Here is a 23,647-nt window from a genome sequence, read left to right on the forward strand (position 1 = left end):
ACAATTCACCTTCCTTCTGCATCTGTAGGCACTAATTGAATCCAGACTGATGGCCAAGGAAACCTGACTGACACAAACATATTAAAGATACCTCAACAGTACTTTTGCATATAATAATTTCTAAACTAATCTTGGTGAAAAGCACTGGGACTGCAGGATATCTGAATTATGGACAGAATGGCCTCGAAAAAAAATTTTTAGTTGAGTGCTTTTATCATGAAAACACACAGAAGTGTGTTCCTGGAAAACACAGCACCACTTTCATGTGGCAAAGCCAGAATTCATAACCTCTGGTGAATTCCTAACATCTGTGATATCCAAGGAGCTCCTACAGTGTGCCTGTGCTGAGTTGTGATGATGCCGGCGATGTACCGGGAGCTCCAGCTCCACATCCAGGGACAGCCCCTGCCCCTCTCCCCTGCTCTGGGGCCTCCTGCCCTGAGGGATGGAGACGGAAGGAGCCGCTCTGTTCCCCTTCATCCCCAAATCACAGAACGGGTTGGGATGTAATGTCCCTTCCAGCCCCTGCCTGGGGCAGGAACACCTCCCACAAAACCAGCCCCTTCCAACCCGGCCTGGAACGCTTCCAGGGATGGAAGCCCACAGCTTCTCCGGGCAGCCCGTTCCAGGGCCTCGCCACCCTCACAGCGAGGAATTCCCTCCCGCTATCCCACCCAAACCTGCTCCAGTTTGGCACCGCCCCGTGAGGCGGTGCCGCCCCCGCGCTGCGTCCCGCCGCGCTTTGTCCCCCCGCGCTCGCCGTAGCGGCCGCGCCGCAGCCGTCATGGCGGCCGCCTGTGGGAGGCTGGTGTCGAGGGGCGCCGCCATCGCCCTGCCAGGCCGTGAGCACCGCTCGGGACCTCGCCCTCACCCCCGAGCCGTCCCCGATCCTCTCCCGGGCCGCGCGCCCTCCTCCCGCCCTCCCTGACCCACAGAGTGGGGGGGAGGAGGCTCCTGGCCTGGCGGGCGGGTTGTGGTGCCATGCCCTACTTTGGTGGGGAGAGGTTAAACTTAAAATCAAGGGTGTTTTAAACGTTCTGTTGTATTTTACAGGGTGTTTTTCTCTATCGGGGTATCGAGTGAGCAGCGATGGAAAGCCACCGAAATTCCAGCCGCCTCCGAAGCCCGTCATTATCGACAGGAAGACGAAGAAGGAGGAGAGCAGGTGAGGGTGTCCCGCTGCTCACCTGCCGTGCTCGGGCTCTCACTGTGTGAGGACGCACTTAAAGAATCAAGGAATTACTATAACAAAAAAGAAAAAACCAACACGGTTTGTAAAATTCTAGCAAAGACATTTGAGTTGGAATATGCTCAAAGCACCTTAAAATACTCTTTCTGGAGTTTCTGAAAGCAATGAAACATGGAAAAAAAACATAGAGCAGTAAATACTTTTGCAGATTTGGGGTTAATGTGGGAGATCATGTCTGTTAAAGGCATCTCTTTGTGACAGTGACACAGGTCCTGTGTCTGCCTTTGCCTTGGACTTCAGTGCTGGTTGTGCATCACTGGTTGTGACAGGGACCTGATGTCTCTGGTAGCCTTCGTGAGATGTCTCATTCTGGGTACTTTTGATGTCACCTCAACCCATTTCATGGAATCACAGAATGGTTTGGGTTGGAAGGGATCTAAAGATCATCTCATTCCAACTCCCCGGCCGTGGGCAGGGATGCCTCTCACTAGAGCAGCTTGCTCCAAGTCCCATCCAGCCTATTCATGAACACCTCCAGGATTGGGGCATCCACAACCTCCCTGGGTTTTAAACCCAATTTGCACTACTTTAAGTCACCCAGTGGTTCAAAGTGCAGTGCTGTGTCTGGGGGAGAAGTGGTGGCACTGTATTATTCATCTGCCCCCTCCAAAACCTCACTTTGAAGATCATGAGGAGGTTTGGTGTTGTTTGCTGCCTGTGGGCAGCAGCACCAGCAAGAACCTCTGCTGTCCCCACAGCCCCATAAGGTTTGTAGGGCAGATTTGCATTTGTCCTCCTCTCTGTTGGGCACTTCTCTCCTGGCCAGATACAGGACTTTTAAGATGCATCTGTACAACTGAATTGAGTTCACCTTCATCTCTCTGCTCTGAGGGCAGGTGGTCTTGCCATCCAAACCTGAGTGAGCACATCCAAATATCTCTTGGAAATGGTTCTCACTCAATGTCAAGAAGTATGCACTCAGCTTAGCAGTCAATAACTGACGTTAATGGGGAAATTCCTTGGCATGGTTTAATTTTTTAGTAGCAAAAAATTAGTTTTACCAGTCTATTTAAGCTTCTGTAACACAAAAGGACATTTATGTGGTGTGTCCTGTAGAATCAATTTGTGAAAACTGTAATAGATCCTTCCATATCTGTTATTAAAGTCAACAAATAGTAAGAGTTTTGTTGTGGTGATTACAATTAAACCATGAAATAACCTGTTTCTAAGCTGTGACAGCCCTAATTGAACTGGCCTCTTTCAGTCAGCTCCTCTGAGACCAATATGTATTACTGGTTTGGGAAAAAAATCTGTTTAAAAGAACAACAACAAAAAAGACAGATAAAAACCCAAAACCAACATCAAAACCCCACAAAAATTCCATTTAGATAACAAAAACCAATAATTAAATAAAATTGGTGACTTCAGAGACTGCAGTTCATATCTCTGAAAAGGCAACAGCTGATAATTCTTAGGCCAAGTACTTGAAACTGTCTCATATTTTTTATGCAAATGCTTTTGTTTCATACTTCTGAAAGTTTGGCTTTTCTTTCAGGTTCCTGAGCCCTGAATTTATACCTCCCAGAGGGAGAAAAGATCCTCTTAAATACTACATAGAAAGAAAGGATATGATACAGAGAAGAAAAGTGTTCAACATCCCAGAATTCTATGTTGGTCAGTGACAGCACTAAAACTTCTGTAATTCTGGCAGTATTTTACATTGTGTGGGGTGTGGTCATATGTAGAATAGCATAAAACATAACGTTTCAGGTGTGTTAGATCAACTGGATGTGTTTCTATATGTAACACTTCATATTTTAATCTCATATTTACGTCCTAATTAACTAAAAGAGTAATCCTAATGTGTTCCTTATGTGGGTATTTTTCAATCCTGGCACTTGAGCATATGGTTTACCAGTAGAGCTAAGGAAAAAAAATACATTAGATTAATTATATTCAATTTGGATTGGGAAGAGCAAAAAATAAAGATGAAGAAAGTTTGCAGTTAACCTGCAGTATCAGGCTATATTAATTCAGGTCACCTTCACAGTTTTTTTCTGTTTCTGGCAGTTTTGATGGGAAGCAAAAGTATTTTCAAAATGCACCTGAATTGAGGCACTTTGCCTGATTCTTCCCACATTTTGGCACACATTAACTGTTTATTAACGAATTAGCATATTAGCTGTTAATTCCAATCCGTTTTCTGGCAGGCAGTATACTGGCCGTGACGACTGCGAATCCCCTGGCCGGTGACAAATGCAGCCGCTTTGTGGGGATCTGCATCCAGAGGGGAGGGACCGGGCTCGGCGCCACCTTTGTCCTCCGCAATGTCATAGAAGACCAAGGTGGGCTTGCAGATGTGCTAATTGTGCTGCAGGTGTGTGGTGGTGTTCATAGGGATCCCAGCATGAGGGAAGAGATGAGAATCTTGACTCCATGTTTCAGAAGGCTGATTTATTATTTTATAATATATATTATATTAAAAGAAAATTATATACTAAAGCTTTACTAAAAGAATAGAAGAAAGGATTTCATCAGAAAGCTAGCAAGGAATAGAAATGAATAATAATAAAATCTTGTGACTGACCACAGAGTCCGAGACAGCCAGCCTGTGATTGGCCATTAATTAAAAACAACCACATGAGACTAATCAAAGATGCACCTGCATTCCACAGCAGCAGATAATCATTGTTTACATTTTGTTTCTGAGGCCTCCATGCTTCTCAGGAGAAAAGATCCTAATGAAAGGATTTTTCATAAAATATGTCTGTGACACAAGTGTTCAGCAAAAAATGTGTTATGTTGTAGAAATTGGGTCTGTGGGAAGGAAAACAGCAGATTGAAGTGAAAGTATGAGTCTGCCTGTTAGAGTACTGTGCAAGTTTAAAACTGTGTAGACAGAAATGCTGATGTGCTCTGTACTTGAAGGTATGGAACTGCACAGTAATTTTTGGACATTTTGTGATGGTTGTTCTTGTGTCTGAGCCTGGGTTGTCTGTTACCATGTTAATACCAGCCCAGTTTGAGCACTGTGTGTTTTCATGAACTAGGGATGTAGGTGTGAACTGTTTTAATAAGCAGCAGATTAGAGGAGTTTTATCACAGGTTCATATTCTGGATTATGACAAAATCAGGGGTAGTGAAAATGGTGGAGTTCTGAGGGCAGATATGAAAGGGGTGGGTGTCTCTTCATACACTCTACATCTACACTGAGATGCATAAATAACAGCCATTGTAACCAAAAGGAAATAAAGTTGAAAACCCAAGCTCATCTTCCTTAAATTTGAGCCATTCAAGTCTCTTATACAGAATGGCTTCAAAGATTTGATTTACAAAGAAATGTGCAAACACAGTGCACAAGTACAATCACAACTGCACACAGCACCGCAGTGCTCTGAGGACTAAACAGGAGTTTGCAATGATACAGAAATGTGTAACTGAAGCAATTCTGCTCCTGAATTTGTTGCATTAAAGCAGGCTTTCTGTCTCTAAGGGGTTGAAATCTGTTATGAACTGTACAGCCCTCGCATCCAGGCCATCGAGGTGCTGAAGCTGGAGAAGAGGCTGGATGAGAACCTGATGTACCTGCGGGACGCCCTCCCCGAGTACAGCACTGTCGATGTCAACATGAAACCTGTGCCTCGCATGGAGCATGAGGAAATCCCTGTGAACAAGGTAGGAGCCACGTGTGTCAGGGGCAAAGCACAGCATTGTTTACAGCTTCCATTTGTGACTTATCCTGGCAGGCTGGAGCAGCTCTTTGCTGCATCACTTACCAGGGTGACAAAAGGAGATAAAATCAGTCAAGTCTTTGTGCCATTTTCTATAATGAAAGAATGGTGAGAATGTAAACACCTACCATCCTCTGGAGTTCATTTTGAAGATACACAAAAAGGAGCAGCCTCCACATTCCTCTGTAGAACTGTTCAGAAGGGAAAGCTTTTCTTACAGGAATGTTTTTGTTAATGTAGTTAGTGATTCAGGAGTGCTTGGTGTCAAGGAAGCAAGGTAAGAAAGATGGAAGAGTCACCTAAAATCTGCATCTTGGGGAAGATCCAGATACCATCAGACCCTGCCAGAGTGTTGTGTAGAAACTCAGTATGGCAATTCCTCCCTTTTCCTCTCGTGCTACTTTTATTTTTTTCTTAATAAGGAGTAAAACTAGAAAAGATGAGTTATCTTCAGTTTATGTTTCAGTTAAGGACTCTGTGATAAATCAAGACAGTGTTAATTAAAAAGTGTTACAAGATACTATAATAACAATCATAAATTAGTAGTAACTAAATACACTGACAGATTGGTCAGTTTTCTCTTACTTTACTCCTGTTAGAGCAGCAGTTGTCACCTTTTGCTAAGATCACAATCAAAAATCTAATTTCTTAGTACCCTTTTATTGTTTTGTGTTTTAAAAAATGTTTTCATCTTTCACTCTAGGTGCAGGTACGAATGAAACCTAAACCATGGTCAAAACGGTGGGAAAGACCCAAATACAATATAAAAGGAATCAAGTTTGAGCTACCAGAACACAAAATGCAAGCAGCACAGAAATGGAGCCAGCCATGGCTGGAGTTTGACATGCTGAGAGAATATGATACTTCAAAAATAGAGGAAAAGATTCGGAAAGAACTGAGTGAAGAACTTGAAAAATAATGGGTTTTTGCAGTCTAGAATTCTTGAGAAAATTAATATTTTTAGTTTACTGTATGGATGATCAGTTGTCAAGTTTTGTATATACATGGGCAAAGCAACAATAAAGTTAACCTTTCCAGATTTCAGCATGAACAGATTTCTGTGGCTCAAGTGTCCACTGCCCTCTCAACGCCCTCAAGTCATTACAAGGAATCTTTCTTCCAGAAACAAACATCTACAAAGCTAAATTGTGACAGAACATCAATTACATTTTTGTCATGGCACAAGGCTGGTGCTAGAGACAAGCTGGGATGAGGCAAAGCAGAACAAGAGAAAAGCAATGAGATCATGAGCTTGTGGTGATTGCTGATCAGCAGTTGCATTTTTGTTGGCATTCTGAGAGGAAAAACAGCAGATATGGATTATTAGAAAGCATTATTTGCAACATCAATCCTGAAGCTGCTGTAAGTTAGTGGAGCTGGAGGGGCTTTTTTTCATACAACTTAAAAACATTTTGTCACATGTTAAAGAACTGAGCTGTAGGAGTCATTACCACAGTAAAATATTTTATTTTCAAAAAAAACCCAAATTATTTTTAATCTTTCATCTGTAATACTGATCAAACCTATTTACAGTTAAAATATATTACAAAAATATTTTTTTAACTTAAAAAAATATAAAAAGATGGCATAAGGATTAAGTCTACAAGAGTTAAATTCTATTCCCAGAAGATTTTGGAGAAATAGTCACAAACACAGATTCTGTGATGCATTACAGTTTTTACAATGAAACATCCCTGGTATTCTGTAACAATATTTATTGCAAATATACAAAATTACAAAACAGTAGAAAATATCCTAATAAGGATATGAAGAAGTTCTGTGGAGCTTACTGGGAAGCAAAGGGAGATTTCTAGAACTCCAGTTACTAGAAAGTAACTTGTTTTGTTCTCATCATCACAGTGTCTGTGATGAAAATCCTGATTCTTTACCTGCACACTGACCCCCCCTTGTTTCTGTATCAGGGGCATCATGAATCCTTTTCACTAGGAATGGCTGAACAATAACCCCACCAAAAATCACTGTGGGCCACAAGTCAGAAGAGCTCACTGACTGCTGAGTCAGAATGGTATTTGGCAATTAATACTGAAAATAACTTCTCCAGTTGTCTATTGGCTAGCAGGGATGAAGTTCACAGGCACTTTCTGTTTGCAGGATTCCATTCAAGAAGGATACAGCACTAAAGCACTGTCAAACATTTTAGAATGCCTGAACCATTGCTTTGACAACTGCAATTTCTAAATATTCCCTAATCTAGGAGTAGAAGGCCATAAAAGACATTTTGAAAAAACACCTCATGTATTTAACACCAAGATAGTGACTACCTCTACCTCTGAGTAGGCAGGATCCACTAATTAAATTTCATATTAGAACTGGTTCACTGTGGCTTGTTTCAGTAATGTAAGCATTCCTTCAAAAGTTTCTATTTCCCAATCATTGCTTTAAGGTGTTCAAGTTTATGCTCTTCAATGAAGTCTTCTACAATATGCAAAGCTCCAATTTTCACCAGCAGGAGAAGAACTTCTTTTGTTTCATCACTATTTAAGAATAAAATAAAAAAAAAATTAATAATATAGCAGCACTTTTATTAACCTGTCTAAACTATAATTTTTATTTCCTGACCTTGGCTACCCTGATCATCAACAGCACACAATGTCAACCATCTCAAACTCTCACAGTAAACAAGGACTGCTCAAGTGCTCCTTCATGTTAGACTCCATGTTTTCTTTTAGGTATATATACATATATATATATATATATATATACACACATTACATGACATGACATGAGCATACTTTAAAGTGTCAAATATAAGGTGTTTAAGGAATTTTAAAAAATTTTAACACAAAGTATTTGGGGAAGCACTTGAATCTCAAGGACAGCCTTATCCATTACCTGTGGTTGTCCTTGTGTAGCTCACGGGCACATTGCAGCAAGTGCTGGCTGAAGTTCAGTAATTCAGGGAGAGTTGATCCACCCTTAAGATCTTGGAACCATCTTTCTGGGAGGCATGCAACCACCTGTTAACACAGTATTTGGAAAAAGTTTAACAAGCATTTCAATATAACCAAGTCACATTATTTCTGACAGGAACCTTCTGGCAGGTTCAGTCATTATTACTGTGTTTTTTCCTTCAAACCAACATTGATTATCTCTCTAAGTAGTTATGCTTAAGAACCTACAGACCAGTATTTGCTCTAAAATGGTCTTATGCAGCAAGGTTGTTAGAAGAAAAAAATAAAATCCTATTTTAACGTTTACATTTTCTTTGTTTTTAAATATTCCATCTTCAGTTTTGACCCCTCTTCATGAAAAACACAAGGCTTTGAGCATACACCCTCTTGGAACGAACACTATCTTTTACCTTATTACACTTTTTGATGTTATCTGGCCCTAGTGGTGTGTTCAGGATGTTCAGCAGAAGGTAACGATTCAGCAGCTTGCTCAGGCCCAAATCACGGACCTTGTCTTCCTGGACAATCCCATCCCAAAGAACAACGTTGGAGAGCAGCTGCAGTAATGAAGAAACAAAGAATCTGTAGAACTGCTGGCTCTAAGTGTGCCAAAACTCTTACAAGTTTCATAAAAGAAAAACATAGAAAGGTAATCTGTGCATCCAGTACAAATCCTCAAACTCTAGAATGTACACTCTTCAAACTTCTGGTCAGTTAGCCACTAATAAACTGCATAGAGTAAATAACCTAATTAATTTTACAAGTGCATCTATCTGTATGTATAGATACACCTGTGTACGTCTATACATGACCTCCCAAGGGTGGGAAGAAACTTTTACCCTTCTAGGGGGTTTAACAATTTGCTAAGTACAGAAGGCAATTAAGAAAACTGTCAGAGAAGCAAAGATAGAAGTGAAAAAGTTACATCAGCTGCTCAGGACAAGACTACACACAGTCCCTCATGACATGATGATGCTACAGTTTGTGGCATCACAAAGGTTTTTTTGTAGTTCATCAGTATTATTAGGCACTGAGGGTTTTTTCTGTTGCCTCTATCACTATAAATCCTTACAACTGTCATTTTTGAGCATGGTGTAAGGCTGTGTTTGTGAAGGTAAAACACTTTGAGGTTAAGCTACCTGAAAATTAACCTGCTCTGAGCCAAGAAGGAGGACAAGCAACATGAATAGCAGGAAAACTGAAATATGGTCTGGGATGTTAATGTTTCCAGTGAAATGAATTTCAGAGAGGACAAAGAGAACAAATCCAGCCCTATTTTCTCTACCTTAACAGCTGACCAAAACCGTCTCTCTTGAAATTTTGAACGTAGTGATGACTTGTCTTCCACAGTGCTAGTCATGGGAAGAAAAACAAAAAGTTAAAATAAAGATTATTTTTTGCTGGATTTAAAAGAAGATAAACAGCTATCTGATCTCTCAGACATGGATGTCTACATGTCTAGTATTTCATCTACATCTGTAGGGGGAGAAAGGTAGAGGAACTAAAAAAAATCCAAACTGAAGAGAGTCAGAGGGTTAGCTTACCTTTTAGGATACAGAGGAATAAAGACATCTTCCTCTACAGATTTCTTCATTCTTAGGACAACCGTGTTCATCAAATCCTATTAAAAAAGAATTATTAATGTGTCCTCAAAAGAAAGCCTTCATATTCCATTTGTAACAAGCTCAAAGGTTATTTAGTTCATCCAGAGGTCTGATATCTTATGGATAAGTGCAGCTGCCATTTGAATATAACATACACTGAGACCCTGAATAAAAAATAGAAACAGCAGACAAATCACAGCTGTAATTATGTATAGCTTAGCCTAGAGGGTTTTGCTATATCCCTAAGCTATATCCCATGGTGAGGCTTGTTTTTGCACATTAATCTGCAAGGCAGCAAGAAAACTGTACCAAAGCAAGTTATACACATGGGATCTCCATTAAAAGATGTTAAATTCTATGTAAAGAAAAATCACTATAGCTAGGATAGCATGCATTTCTGAGCAACATGTTTTCAGGTGCCATAGATTGCCACCTAGCTTTTTTTTTTAAGCCTATTTATTTAAGTTCTTGCTAAGATCAGTTGTATCACTTGACTTTAGGCCATGGTTTCAAAACAGCAGACTTTGGAAGGCATAAACATTTTCTTTAAAATATTTCTTTTCATACTCAGGGCCCAAACATCCATCCCATTTCACCACTTAATCCATCCCATTTTCACTAGATAAACTTCCTGATTTAACATCAGAATAAACCCAGAATCAGGCTAAGAAGGGCTTCCTAGAGAGACTGTGTATATAAAAGTAATTATTAAAGGATTGCTAGGATTACATAGTAGTTTTCCTCCTCACCAATTAACCAACCTTTGGGGATTCTCACGTTTTAAAATTCTAGGCCTACTTCATAAATAAAAGCTTAAGGGGTGAACCCCTGAAGCATTACTAGCATATAAAGCTCAAATTTGAAAAGATAATTAAATGCAAATCATTGTTATTGCAGTGAAGGAAGATTAGATCTACAAACAGATTCTGTATAGATACAGGCAGAATTTTTCTACTGACAGCAGCTGATTTCTGCCTCATCATCTTCAACAAGGAGAGCATCAGAGAGCTGGAAGTTTAACTGTTAAATCATCTAAGTGGCAAAACAAAAAAGTAATCAGAACCAAACAGCTTCAGGAGAATGTTCTCAGTGCCCACAGGAGCACACATAGAAGTACACAGTGGGTGAAGTTCCCCTTTCCCAGTACCACAGCTTTTACCTCTCTTGCTTGCCTGGACTCGTTTTTGGCAAGGATTTGTTTTCCAAAGATGTTATTGCAAAGCTGTACAAGGTTCTTTGTCTGTGAAGTAGATAAAGGATCCCACACACTCTTCACAAATGCTGAAAAAAAACAGGAATTTATTTCATTCATAATATGCAACTTACTTATCTGCCCTGGTTTCAAGCCATTACAATGTAACAGAAGTAAATATATAAAAAGCTCAGCCTCCCACAATAATTTTGAAGAGGCCACCTCAGCCCCACTCTGTGGAACTACACAATCATTACATCTTGGAGCACTGTGATATCACCAACATTATTTGATATTATCATTTTTATTTAAGGTTTGATTGCGTAGCTGCAGTGAATGATTTCAATACAATCTTATCATACCTGTAATTTTGGGAAGAACAGTTTTTTCAATCACTCTAGGCAAAACTTCTTTATCATGATCATCATCTCTTTTTGATGCAGATACATTTTCTGCATCACTGAATTCTTCTATAGCTCTGAACCAGGGCATCTCTTCCAACTCTGTAAAATTCTGCTGAAAGATGAATCCTGTTAGTTGTTCAGCTGTCAGCATTAACAGAAAAGCTCAATCCAGCAACACCCAAATTCCCACTTAATTTCAGCTTCACCCTCATCACTGAATGGGCCAAAAGAGCAAAACTAGTTTTAAAGCTACAATTTAATGGGTGGGATTCTTCAAGTGTCTTCGAAGAACCCAGGAGAACTGTTTTTACAGGAGGTGTAAAAGGGGCTGGAGGTAAAAGGAAAGGGGAAAGTTAAGAATATTCCACAACATGCTTCAGTTTTTGAGACAACACAGTAGGTTTCTTAATTTCTAATTCACTGTGCTAGGTATAGGAAAAAAAAAATCATTCTTCATATTAATACATCATACACACACAGATACAATTTTTAACAAAAATTTTAGCTGATGCACCCACCTCAAGAGGATTCCAACTTATTAAATGAGCTCTGATCAATGGGTTTAATAACTTAGGTAGGCAGAAACTGATGTAAGCATCACAGTAAGAGTCAGGAAACTTCTCTTTCCATTCCTGGAATTTCAACAGGATTTTTCTGATGTCACAAAAATCTGCATGTACATCTTCAAAGATTTTCCTACTATCCTCTAAAACGTTATCTATGGATAATATTCATTGGGAATAAAAAGAAACAATCACAGAACTTATTGAGGCATAAGCTGAAGGGTTTATGCATCTATAGGACATAAGAGATATTTTTATGAGAATTGCATTTGTTATTTATCTTTGACACACCTGACATTGAAATGGTTTAAAAGCAGCTCCCACAAGAACCCAGTTGTAGAGAAAAATAGTGTTAGAATACCAAGGAAAGGTAAGTTTGTTCATGACCTTTTTCACAGATTTATATAACCACTGTATTTAAAACTTTGTTACAGAATGATAAAATTTCAGGCATGAAAATCCTTCTGCTGTTATGTTAAGAAAAGTTATTATACCTTTCTCTCCTCCTCTTCATCCATTCACTGAAGATAATTAAAACACTGTAAGCAACCTTTAATTCACACTCCAGCTTCAGGAAATAAATTGACTGTACAAAACATGTTGCAGCACTGCACTGAGTACTGCCAGATCAGCTCTGGCAGAATCTGACAGAGCTAACCTCTAGTTTAAAAAGCCATGTAGAGTGCTGCCACCACATAACTGACACCACAAGAAATCTACAACCATTCATTCATTCCTCCCAAGTCATTAGTCAGAACTGCCTGGGTGCATTTTTTTCTACAGTGTGCAAATAAAAAATATGGAACTCAAATGAAGTATTCCTCTACTTTTCCTTAAAAAACTCATTAAAGAAATACCAAAAAGAGATCTTGTTCTAGGAAACCACATAAAGACTATCACCAACCTTTGCTCTTCTGGAACTCGTCCCGCTCTGTGGGAGTCAGCTCCTCATCACTGGACAAGCCTTCGTGGTGATCTCCTTCTCCTGAGCACTCCCTCGCCTGCCGCCTGCAAGCCCTGCATTTGGGAATGAACCCAGATGAGTTATCCTCTCCTATGTCTGCAGGAGACAGCTTAAAGAAATAATCCAACTTCAAAAAATGTACTTAAAACAAGTCATGAGAACAACAGCCTGAGGAGAAGCAATGGGGGAGCAACAGTGACTACAGAACCAAAAGGACTCCTAAACTGTGGAAAGAGGAGGGGATTTGGGAGCGGACATCCAAGAGCTTAGAGCAACATCTCTGACCTCCCCCATGAGCCATGTAATAACCTTCCCTTCACCTCATCACCACTGATGAGGCTAACAACTCATCCCACCTGCAACACTGAGCATCTGGTGTTGAACTGTATTTACTGAGCTCTCAGACTGTCCTGCCAGTCCCGGATCACTTGTTCAACAACCCACAGGAAAAAGGTGATAGCACCCATGTGCCAGTGGTGTTCCAAGAACTATTGCCATGGCATCAAGAGAAACAGGCTGCAAAATCAATGGCTTGAATTTCTACCACAGGAAAATGATAAATAATATGGAAGTGATATTGCATAAATACTTTTAAACAGTTATTCTTATCAATTAGCATTAAAAGTTAACTACTTTGAGAGGAAGTTATTCTTATTACACCACCTTTCCTCCAGGAAAATTTCAAGGTACTTGCTGCTTCAAAGTATAGTTATGACTTGAGGTACCAACTATAAAACTTTCAAAGCTCCCAATAATATTTTTTTAAAAATGGTACCAATCTCTGAACACTGTAACATTAAAAATGTAGCATCTGTCTGACCTACACTGATAGTAGACCTGGGGCTAGAGGTTGATTTGCTTCACTCACCATCACCTCTCCAGCAGAAACAATTCTGCCCAATTTTGCTATTTATACAGAATATAAAAATATATTTCTGTAAAAGTTAATATTATTATTCATTAAATAAGAAGAAAAAAGCTCCCCTCCTAATTTTGTCTCACTTAAGACTTTTTAATTTAAAATATCCACCTCTATTAACATTCAGGTTCAAATCAATATGAAGAGAATGACATTACAGCATAATGGCTTCCATGTACTTCAAGTTCTGGAAAGCAAATACTGAAGTATTTTAGTGTAATCTCATTTAGTAATCCTACAGGTTTACTTTCATGACTGGAGGAATGACAGGAAGTCAATGCACAGCACATTTATCAGTTAAGTGCATCTCTGTGTAAGAGTTACCTTCGATGCTCACACATTTCCAGAACCTGTGTCTTCTCACCACCTTCCAATTTGCTTTTCACTGGTTTGTCATTCCCACCTGTAAGACAGAAACAGCCAAAAATAAAGTGCTACATTTTTAAAGTTCCTGTTTTATTTTCAAACAGGAAACAAAGAATCTCCTTCTATTGTTTTTTTTGTTTTTTTTTAAATTTGGAAAATAGACAACAAAAGAACAAACCTAATCAAAACTCTAACAGTGTCCAGAGTAAACCAGAGTGAATTCCTTGTAGCCTTAATAACTGGCTGATGTGCAAAACATGTCAAAGAGAAAGGGTGTACTACTACTGAAGTACTATCATGTAAGAAAAAACAGCCTTTCCACTATATTAAATATAATTAGGAACATAAAAAACAATGCTATGTGCTGCTAAACATGTAAGTGCAGTCTCATTTGTAATGAGCTGGAGGTTAAATCATTTTAATAGCAATTCTTATTATGGCATTACCCTTCTCTCCTTACACCTGTTGTCAGTTTGCCACCCCATTTTACAAAACCATCCAGGCTGCTACTTTCTCTCATCAGCAGTTTATCCCCTCAAGTGAGAAGACTGAACCCATATGATTTAGTATTTACCAGGATCCAGTGCATCTGCCCTCCATCTGTTCCCAGCAGCTCCAAGCAGATTGCTCTCAGCTTTGCCTGAACAGTTTTAAAGGGTTTTGGAGGTCTGGTTTGTTTGGGTTTTTTAAATAGCAGCAGCTAAAGATTCACACAGCATATAAACAATACCTTAGTGAGGAAAGAAAATATGAGCTGAGAAAACTGTACTAATTTTTCCTACAGTGACTGAAACACAGTTTTCTTTTAGATAAAACCCTCACACAGAATAGCTTCTCTCTTCATGCTCTGCCACATGGGTGTCACCTCCTGGTTTGAAATCTCCAATCTGGGCACACACATAGCCTTACAGACACCCTCAGGTAAAAGTGATGTTGCCAATTACACACTCAGCTTTTTCAGATATTCACAGAATTCAATAATAAGGAAGCTTTCTCCAACTGGAGACCTACTGGAAAACTGACTCACATTTTTCTTTTTAAATATGGATGGGAAATTGAAAAATTAAAAATTGACAAGGTACTTGGTCACCTTATATTTAGAGAAATTAAGCCAGAGAAAAAGTGTCATGGGCATTACTGAGGTAAGAATTTCAAATTAGGCACAGTAGGACACACCTACTGACAATGGGAAGGGGAAAGGGGATCAAAGGTGAAAATTAAAATCATAACCCAAAAATGAACTGTATTTCTGCTCAAAGACAGAAGTTATTCTCTCACTGAAAATCTGAACTTTGTACTAACTTGTCAGATGCTGAATATAAGCAGATTCATTTTTCAGCTCCTCCTGCCTTCGCTTCGATACTCTCACGGCTCGTTGCTGCAGAAGGGCATGCACAGCCCATTCCAGCTCATTAATGTCCTTCAACTGCAACACAGCAAACACCAATCAGGCTTTCAATTGGTTAAATCCCCCAAGAATGAACAAAAACCAACATCCATGGGTTTTTTGTATGGCTGTGAAATTAGAACAGAAGTATCATAGATTGACAAGTAAGTTCCTGGTCATGGGAGTTTTTAGGCTGAAAACACAAACTACATGGCAGTTACACATCAAGGACTAAGACTTCATACAAAAGAGTTCACCAGGACACCACTGGTGTCCCTTGTTTTACTGCAGTTTGCTTTTGAGGCACTAGCCACTGAAGAAAATGTATTCACTAGCATGTCTTCTGTTTAAAGTTACCTGAAGAAATTCACAACTGCGAAGTGACACAAAATTAAATTAAAATTAAATTTGATTCTGATAGAACTGATTTTTAACTGGGTGGTATCTCTCATTTTTCACTGACAGAATACACCTTTATCATCTTAAGAAAAGAAAAGAGGAAAATATACATACTTTTTCATTCAAACAGTTTATCAAGTTTTCTACATATGTTTTCATGGTCCTGTAGAATTTGTAATTCAGAGCTGCATCTGAAGACTTTTCCAGCTCCTGGACAGACATCTTTGAGCTCTCAATATCCTCCATATATTTTTCATACTCTCTCTGGTGGGCACGGTGCACATCCTGTAAGGATGTTATCCTAAAAGAGAGAAACCCAGACAATCAGAACTATTGCCATCTTAACAGCTGATGCACTCCAAAACATTTCTCCCATTATAATCACATACAAAATCTTTGCCTGTGCTAATAATAGCTCTTGCATTTGACCTGAGCAGCACTGAAAGATTTACCCATGCCAGCATTTACAGGGTAGGAGCAACCATCATGCTTTGGTGACCCAAATGTCATTTATATGGTGCTGGTTTTGAAAGCACCACAGGTATTTTACCTGGACTCTTCAATACACCACACTTCCCAAAACCATAAAAGCCAAAATTACATGGTATCACATTATTAAATAGATTCTACTCATTGTAATCTGGTAAAAACTACAGCTCACATCAACATGTCCATACCAGTTAATAAAAAGCTGCACGGACAGAAGTACCTGTAGTATTCACAATGTGCTCACTATTAAACACAAACCAACTGACAACTCTTACTGCTGAGTGATAAACACCAAAAACTTCTGTCTACAGCTGTCTCTAGCAGATATGTAGCACACAAACATTTACATATATTACAACTCTGCTTTCTCTCTTTTTTACCCCTTCCCTCCTTACATATCCCAAGTGTTTGCTCAGTTTGAGCAGTCTGTAACAGAATCAAGGCACAGACCACAACTTATTTTACCTCCCTGAACTAAACACTTCCCAAAGAAAACAGATTAACTAAGCTATTGTGTTCTACTGTGCTACCAATTAAAAAGAAAAAAATATTAATTTATTTCAACATTTAATATGTTAAAAACATCTACAAACAAAACAGGTTTGTACCTACATCAAACACATTCCCTCTCCCCTTCCTGCTGTTTCCCAGACAAATTTCCCACTCTTGATAGCTGTATTCTTATGCTTTCTTATTTGATTCTGTACATAATTCTGTACATCAATTCCCTTCAGGTGATTAAAGCTAAGAAAGCACACAATTCCACAAAAATATTTAGTCCAACTTAGTTTCACTTCTCTAAACAAATGCAGCAATGATGGTCTGTACAAAGCAAAGATTACACAGAGCTTCGTGCAAGTTCACAGCACAATTTATGTTTCACTTGTATTAAGTTACTTGTCTAAACTTATCTGAACAGCTGCTTCCCAGTGCTGGGAGGGATGACAGGGGATGGCTTACCTTGGGATGCCTGACCCCAGTTGTCCTACCCACACACCCTCCAGGAGGTTCCCATGTCCACTTCAGCTGCCCACACAGCAGCTGAGCTGCCCAAGAGAAGTCACAGCCTGGCACACAACTGAAGAAAAAGATCCAGGCACGTTCTGAACAGGCTGTAAAGAACTTGGGCTGCTTTAGGAAATACTGGGCTATTTTTGCAGCTGGTATAAGAACTACTAAAGGAGAATTGGGAGTGCCAGCTCCACCTGCCCCCAGTGAAGTTCTACTTGCTGGGAAAACATAACATTGAGCCAAGGTTTCTGTCAAGAACCACCAGTAACCATAAAAATCTGCTGCCAAATAAAAGAATTTATGTTCTAATGTTCAAGTTGACAGAAACACTCTTGGAAAGTCCAAATGCTCCCCTGAAACAAAGTTATTGCCACATAAAGTAAAAAATTTGTAGTACTCCATTAGACATCATTACACTTGGTAACAACCCAAACAAAGCTCAACTCTCCGGAAAAAAAAAGTAAGACTTTAAAGCTGTTGCCTCATTCTGTGACAAAAACTCAGACAACTAGTAAGTTAAGGAGTTACCTTTCAGTCAGTCTCTTCTTCACAATTTCCAAATTCACAGGTGGTAGAGAAACAGAGGTATCAAACTTGGGTTTGGTTGGCTGATATTTACGCACAGAGGCATCATCACAAATTTCCTACAAAAATTAAGTGTCAATTTTTAATACACCATTTACACAATTTCACCCTTTGCAACTCTACAGATCATCAAGACATATCATTTGAATACTAGACATCTGATACAAAGACATATATTTCAATCACAAAAAAATCTAGACAAAACCCAATCAATTCAAGCATTAAATCCATAACTAACAAGGTCTACAGCTATAAATTGCTGCTGTATCCTGAAGAGTAGAATTAACTTTTCCATAAGCAAGTGGAGCATGGGGACCTAAGATCATACCGGATTTGAACACAGTCTCAACAGGATGTAACTTTCTCTCATTCCTCTACTCCCCAAATTGGAAAAATTTCTACAACTGTCAATTCTGACTTCAATAAAGAGCTGGTTATTCAGATACTCCTATGTCTGATCCAGTGTAAGTGATCCAAGCCAGAACCAAAACTTCCAGTATATCAGCATATAGTTCATTTTTGCCAATTACTTACTGAGAAAAAGACAGCATTCTCATTAACTGTGAAAGAGCTCTCAGATTGCCACTCAACAGAAATTTAGCAGAATAAAAAAATAATTTTTGCTTTGCAACATTTGTATCATTTGCATACTCTTGCTTTCAAGATCCCTTGCACAGCAGCAAAAAAAATCAGAGTTCAGAATTTTCTTCTCTGCTTCTTGTGACCTCTTATCACAACAGGTATCTCACTGATTCTCAACAGCCAGACAGAGATTACAGATTTTCATTGTCATCTTCCCATATTTCTAATCATCTTTCCCTGAAGAATCAGGGAATAACTTCCTAAGATCCTCCCTAACAAGAGTATTCCAGACAATCTCTCTTGCCTATAAGCAAAAAGCAACTTCCAATGGTTAGGAAAGCAGGTGTCACCTGAGAGAGTTTAACAGCTTTCTTTATTTGCTGCTCTTCCCACTTGGCTTCATCGTCACTTGATGCATCACCCAGAGACACTGGAAGGCAAAACAACTGTTATTAGATCCCACTACACCCTTTATTTTTTCCCCTCCATCTAAAGCAACAATGGGTCTCCCAGCCAACACTGAGAAGTGATACACACAAAAACCAGCAGATGAAAAAGCAGATGAAAAACCTGCAGATGGAAGACTGCAAAACTGAAAGGCAAAGAAGGCTTGGAAAAGGCTACTGGGATTTGTAGGATTCACAGTAACATTAATTCCCCAACTGTTTCTCAGACAACTACTACTGCAGTAGGAGGCACACAAACATCTTGTTTTTATTTCTCAAAACAAAGTTTACATGCATAATACATGTAAACAAGAGTGTAAGTATAGACCAAGACATGACACCCAACAAACCCTTGAGCATTCCAGAACATACACTCAACTACAGATACAAAAACATCTCGTTAGCATTAATCTGAATGGCAGATTCTGCTCATAGATATGCATACCTTATAGCCCTTATCCAAATACTTAAGTAAACCTGTGCTTCATAAACAACACTATAAGCAGCTCTAAGGGAATAAAAACAATGGAAAAGCCAATTATGTTTTGCATGCAGCAGGTTTGTTTACTTCTGAAGGGTTAGAGTGAGGGTTTGTTTGTTTGCTTTCCATTTTTGAAATTTATAATGTCAGTGCAGGAAGAGCACTTAGAAGGCCAGGCCAGAAGCAGGAGGCAGGACTTGGAGTAACTTTATTCACAGTAAATGTGCCTCTTACAAGGCCATTTTTTTGCAGTCAACAAGGCCAAAAATAATTTTGCAAATGGTTCTCAAAGTATCCTGCACCACCACCAGTGAGACCTAAACCAGGTTTATGGCCCATATAAATAAACCTCAAGTACCAACTGCACAGCCTTTTTCCAAGAGCCCTGAGGAGCAAAGCCTCACTCCTTACTGGACAAGTCCCATGTGGCTCCAGAGACTAAAACAAAGCCTCTGGGAGAAACAGCACAAACTCACCCATGTCTTCAGTCATCCTCTGCCTAAGAGTTCTCATTCTAGGAGCAAAATCAAGATTCTTTGTTTCAGACTCATCTTCACTCTCCAAATCACTGCTTCCTCTTCTCTGAGGGACCTGAGGACTGTTTGAAACATCCAGGGCAAGATAATCAGCCTCTGTCCTGGCTAAGTGTCGCTTCCTCCGAGCAGCCTCAACCTGAGCTGCACTGGGGATATTGCCTGCATCAAAGAGAGAGAAAATCTAAGAAAAGACTAAAAGCAACACTCTGTATCTAATGCCAATCATCAACTGTTCAGCACCACTGTACAACCCTGGATACACAACACAAGATGGTTTTCTACAATGGTTGCCATGTAGAATACAGGGAGATGAAAAAGTGGCTGTCAGCCCTCAAAGTGAGGTTTTATTTTCTCCTCATGAAGGGAATTGTGCATCACTAAAGAGGAATTTTCTGCTGCCTTTCTTCTATAACCAGGGCTCATAATTTCTGCTCCCTTCCCAAAACCAGCATAGAAAGACAACAAATGTTTGCAACTAAAAATGTGGGGGAACCACTGCTCTTCCAGAAGGGTAGCCCTGACTCAGGATAAACAGATGCCAATATTTTAGGTGGTTTAAGCTTAGTGGAACTCATCTCACCTAACTTGTCATGTCCTTCAAACACAAAATGCTCTAAAATAGCTTTCCTGGAAAAGAAAAAAAAAAAAAAAGCTAGGGAACTAACCTGGTGATAAATCCTTTCCCCTCTGTGGAGAGTCAGATTCATTTTCAGAATTTGAGCTGTTGTAATCCTCATTCAGTGAAGAATAAGTTTCATCCTCATTGTCCTCATCCTCTTCATGAGTACCTTTGGTGTTGCCAACTCCAGGCTCCAACTGACAGATTTCTTCATTATAGGGGAAAAAAGAACAATCCATTATTTCAGTTTCAGCTGCTAGAATATGATGTGCCATAACTGGTTACCAGAAATTATTTACACCGTGCTGCAAAGACTGGTGACTTGTCTATCTCCCACCTGTTCTCATCAAAACATGTCAAATTTTAACATTCCAAGAGAGTCACTTACAAGTCAATTCTTGTATTGAATAAAAGCATCTTTGATGATGCTTCCCACAGAAAGACTCCAAGCCCTTCTGAGACACAGAGTGTATTTACATGCACAAAAGCAATGAGATCAGCTCTCAGATAACAACTAATTAATATTCTGATTGCTCACAGTGTATTTGGATTCTTGACTTGAAAAACTGCATTTAGAAAGCAGTCTTTGTTAAACTATAAACATTTATATCTATCTTGTCTCCAGTTATTATCAAATGCTTTAAAAATATTGATTTCTCTTCATCTGCCACTACACTTTCAGTAAATCATAAGATTACTGAACAACAGAATGTACCACCTTTTATAAGAATATGGTATGCTTTTATAAGTTACTAAGAAAATTTACTATCTCAGCTGAATCACAACCTCAAAGGGAATTATTGCCCAATCTCAATCCAATTTACTTTTATCTAACATTAGCAAATATGGTATAACTGTGAATTGACAGAGGTGTTAAAAGGGGAATACATAAAGAGAACTTTTAGATGCATTTGTTTCTAAAACACACAAACTGCAAATATTCAAACAAGAGAGTTACCACAGAATAGTTTGGGTTGGAAGGCACCTTAAAGGTCATCTAGTTCCAATTCCCCTGCCATGGGCAGGGACATCTTCCACTAGACCAGGTGCTCACAGCCCCATCCAACCTGGCCTGGAACAATTCCAGGCATGGGGAGCCCAGCCTCTCTGGGCAACTGACTGTATTTCAATGGAACTAGGGAAACTACCAGAATAATCTAGGCTATTGACTGAATTCAATGAAAACATTTAAATACTGTAAGAGCACACAATTTAATAAAGTTTGCATTAACTTTCATCAGACAAAATGCTACTAAGCTCACATTTTCCCTCAATGCCAATACTCAGATCAAACTGCAAACAGACAGCAATAAGCAGTGGATACCTGGCCCATAGTTCGAAAGATATGATGCTGAGGTAAAAACTTATCAAAACTTTGTTAACTTTGATGTTCGTGGTTCTGCAAAATCAGGTTTTCTCAAGAGAAACCTCCAGGTTCTGATAAACTTTTACCAAGGTCAAACTGAAAATAATTTCAGCACAAATACATCATAATTATAAACCTGTAAACTAACATTGCAAGTATAATTCTGGGTTCAATTAACAAGCAAAAAACATCTAACAGCACTATTTTTACATCACTCTTCATGTATTTCATAAAATATTTAACTTAAAAATGTACTTACTTTTGCTTTCTTCAGCTTCTGTCTGTGCAGGCAGTAAGCTTTCCTTCTTTTTAATTCTAAAGGTTACTTCATTGAAGGATGGCTTTTTAACTTTAAAAAACTCTTCACCTACCGGATAAAACAAAGTGATTCTGAGTAACATTCATATCATAAAGCCAACAATATACACACATATATGTGTATGCACTGCATACAAAAGTGCATGTAAACTCTACATGTGCACAGCATAACTTCTGAATCACAGAATCAATTAGGTTGGAAAGGACCTCTGAGATCAAATCCAACCTATGATCAAACACCAACATGTCAACAAGGCCATGGCACTAAGGACTATCTATGTCCAGTCTTTCAGTTCTGGCTGGATTAATTCTAAATATTACAGTGCCTTTATCACTCATGATCTATCACCTCTTAGGTAAAAGCTGCAGCTCAGCCTCCTCTACACAGCAACACTGCACTGCTGAAATGCAGGGTCTCTCTGCAGCTTGTCCCCACCAAGGTTGATATCTTCTCATCAACCACAACAGTAACAGCCCAGAAGTGTCAGTTAAACATTCAAGTTTCATTTATTTAAGCTTGTTCATCATAAGCTTGTTCAGTCATGGAAGCACACAGTACTTGTTCACTCTGGTTTTCTCCAGTTCTAAGATTTCAGGTGTTTTCAGCCAAAAGAACATGGACGTAAGTAATTGCCAAAATAGTTTTAACAGAAACACACAATTGTCAGGGTTGAAAGGGACCTCTGGAGATCCCCTTGGCCAACCCCTCTGCCAGGGCAGGGTGACCTGGAACAGGTGAGACAGGAATGTGTCCAGGTGGGCTTGGAATGCCTGCAGAGAGGGAGACTGCATGCCCTCCCTCGGCAGCTGTTCCAGTGCTCTCCCACCCGTGATGTAAAAAAGTTCTTCCTCGTGTTGAGGTGGAACTTACTGTGCTTTAGTTTGTGGCCATTGCTCCTCATCCTATTGCCGGGCATCACCGAACAGAGTCCGGCACCATTCTCACGCACCCGCGTTTGAGATATCTAGATGGACTGATGAGCCCAGCTCTGTCTTCTCCAGACTAACCAGGCCCAGCCCAGGTTTTACTCCGGGTTTACCGCGCAAACCCTCCCGAGAGCCCTTCCCCTGACAGAGCACGGCTGGGTGTGTTTACAAAGACAGGCAGGAGGGGCTCGCTAAGGCGGCAGCCCAAGGCAGAGCCTGTCCGCTCCCGGAGCCCCGGGCCGTGCCCTGCGGCTCACACACACTCGATCCGTCCTCACCTTCCCGCTCCTCCTCGCCGCCGAAGCTCAGCAGCTCCTTCCCGGCCTGGACCGGCCCCGCTGCGGCCCCGGCTCTGCGCTGCCCCGGGCCCGGGCCCGCCCCGGCTCTGCGCGCCCGCCCGCGGGGGCTGCGGGCCGGCTCCTCCGCGGGCAGCGCCCGCTCCGCGCCGGGATCGCCCTCGGCCTCCGAGGGCTCCGCTTCCCGCTCCGAGGGCGAGCTGGCGCCCGAGTCCGGGGACGGAGCTGAGTCCGGGGATGGAGCTGAGTCCGGGGACGGGGCTGCGGCCGGCTCCGGCTGTGGCTCCGGCTCGCCGTCGCTGCTGCCGCTGGAGGCTGCGCGCCGCCGGCCGCGGAAGTTGCGCGGGGGACGGCGGAACAT

General features: G+C 40.3%; 2 protein-coding genes across 3 annotated transcripts; one reads left to right on the forward strand and one right to left on the reverse strand.

Moving 5' to 3' along the window:
* Window positions 1-782: 782 nt before the first annotated feature.
* Window positions 783-5,964, forward strand: MRPL19 (mitochondrial ribosomal protein L19). Its single transcript, XM_054279785.1, has 6 exons — window positions 783-842; window positions 1,054-1,165; window positions 2,745-2,863; window positions 3,400-3,534; window positions 4,683-4,864; window positions 5,624-5,964. The coding sequence occupies exons 1-6, from the start codon at window positions 785-787 to the stop codon at window positions 5,837-5,839; spliced, it is 822 nt and encodes a 273-aa protein (XP_054135760.1). The 5' UTR covers window positions 783-784; the 3' UTR covers window positions 5,840-5,964.
* Window positions 5,965-6,996: 1,032 nt separating this feature from the next.
* GCFC2 (GC-rich sequence DNA-binding factor 2) lies at window positions 6,997-23,647 on the reverse strand. 2 transcript variants are annotated; one of them, XM_054279787.1, is made up of 18 exons: window positions 23,269-23,647; window positions 22,005-22,112; window positions 20,426-20,587; window positions 19,701-19,919; window positions 18,648-18,727; window positions 17,659-17,774; window positions 15,745-15,931; window positions 15,147-15,270; window positions 13,803-13,881; window positions 12,500-12,612; window positions 11,551-11,750; window positions 10,991-11,141; window positions 10,596-10,717; window positions 9,377-9,453; window positions 9,118-9,184; window positions 8,243-8,389; window positions 7,774-7,898; window positions 6,997-7,415 (listed from the first exon to the last, which is right to left on the reverse strand). In XM_054279787.1, the coding sequence occupies exons 1-18, from the start codon at window positions 23,645-23,647 to the stop codon at window positions 7,301-7,303; spliced, it is 2,571 nt and encodes an 856-aa protein (XP_054135762.1). In that variant the 3' UTR covers window positions 6,997-7,300. The 2 variants fall into 2 exon arrangements, with proteins under 2 accessions (XP_054135762.1, XP_054135761.1); XM_054279786.1 differs by having other exon boundaries at window positions 10,991-11,144.

The sequence above is a fragment of the Melozone crissalis genome, unplaced genomic scaffold (genome assembly GCF_028551555.1).
Source record: "Melozone crissalis strain CALT ecotype California unplaced genomic scaffold, PUWL_Pcris_2 ptg000027l_1, whole genome shotgun sequence".
In the NCBI taxonomy this organism is placed as follows: Eukaryota; Metazoa; Chordata; class Aves; order Passeriformes; family Passerellidae; genus Melozone; species Melozone crissalis.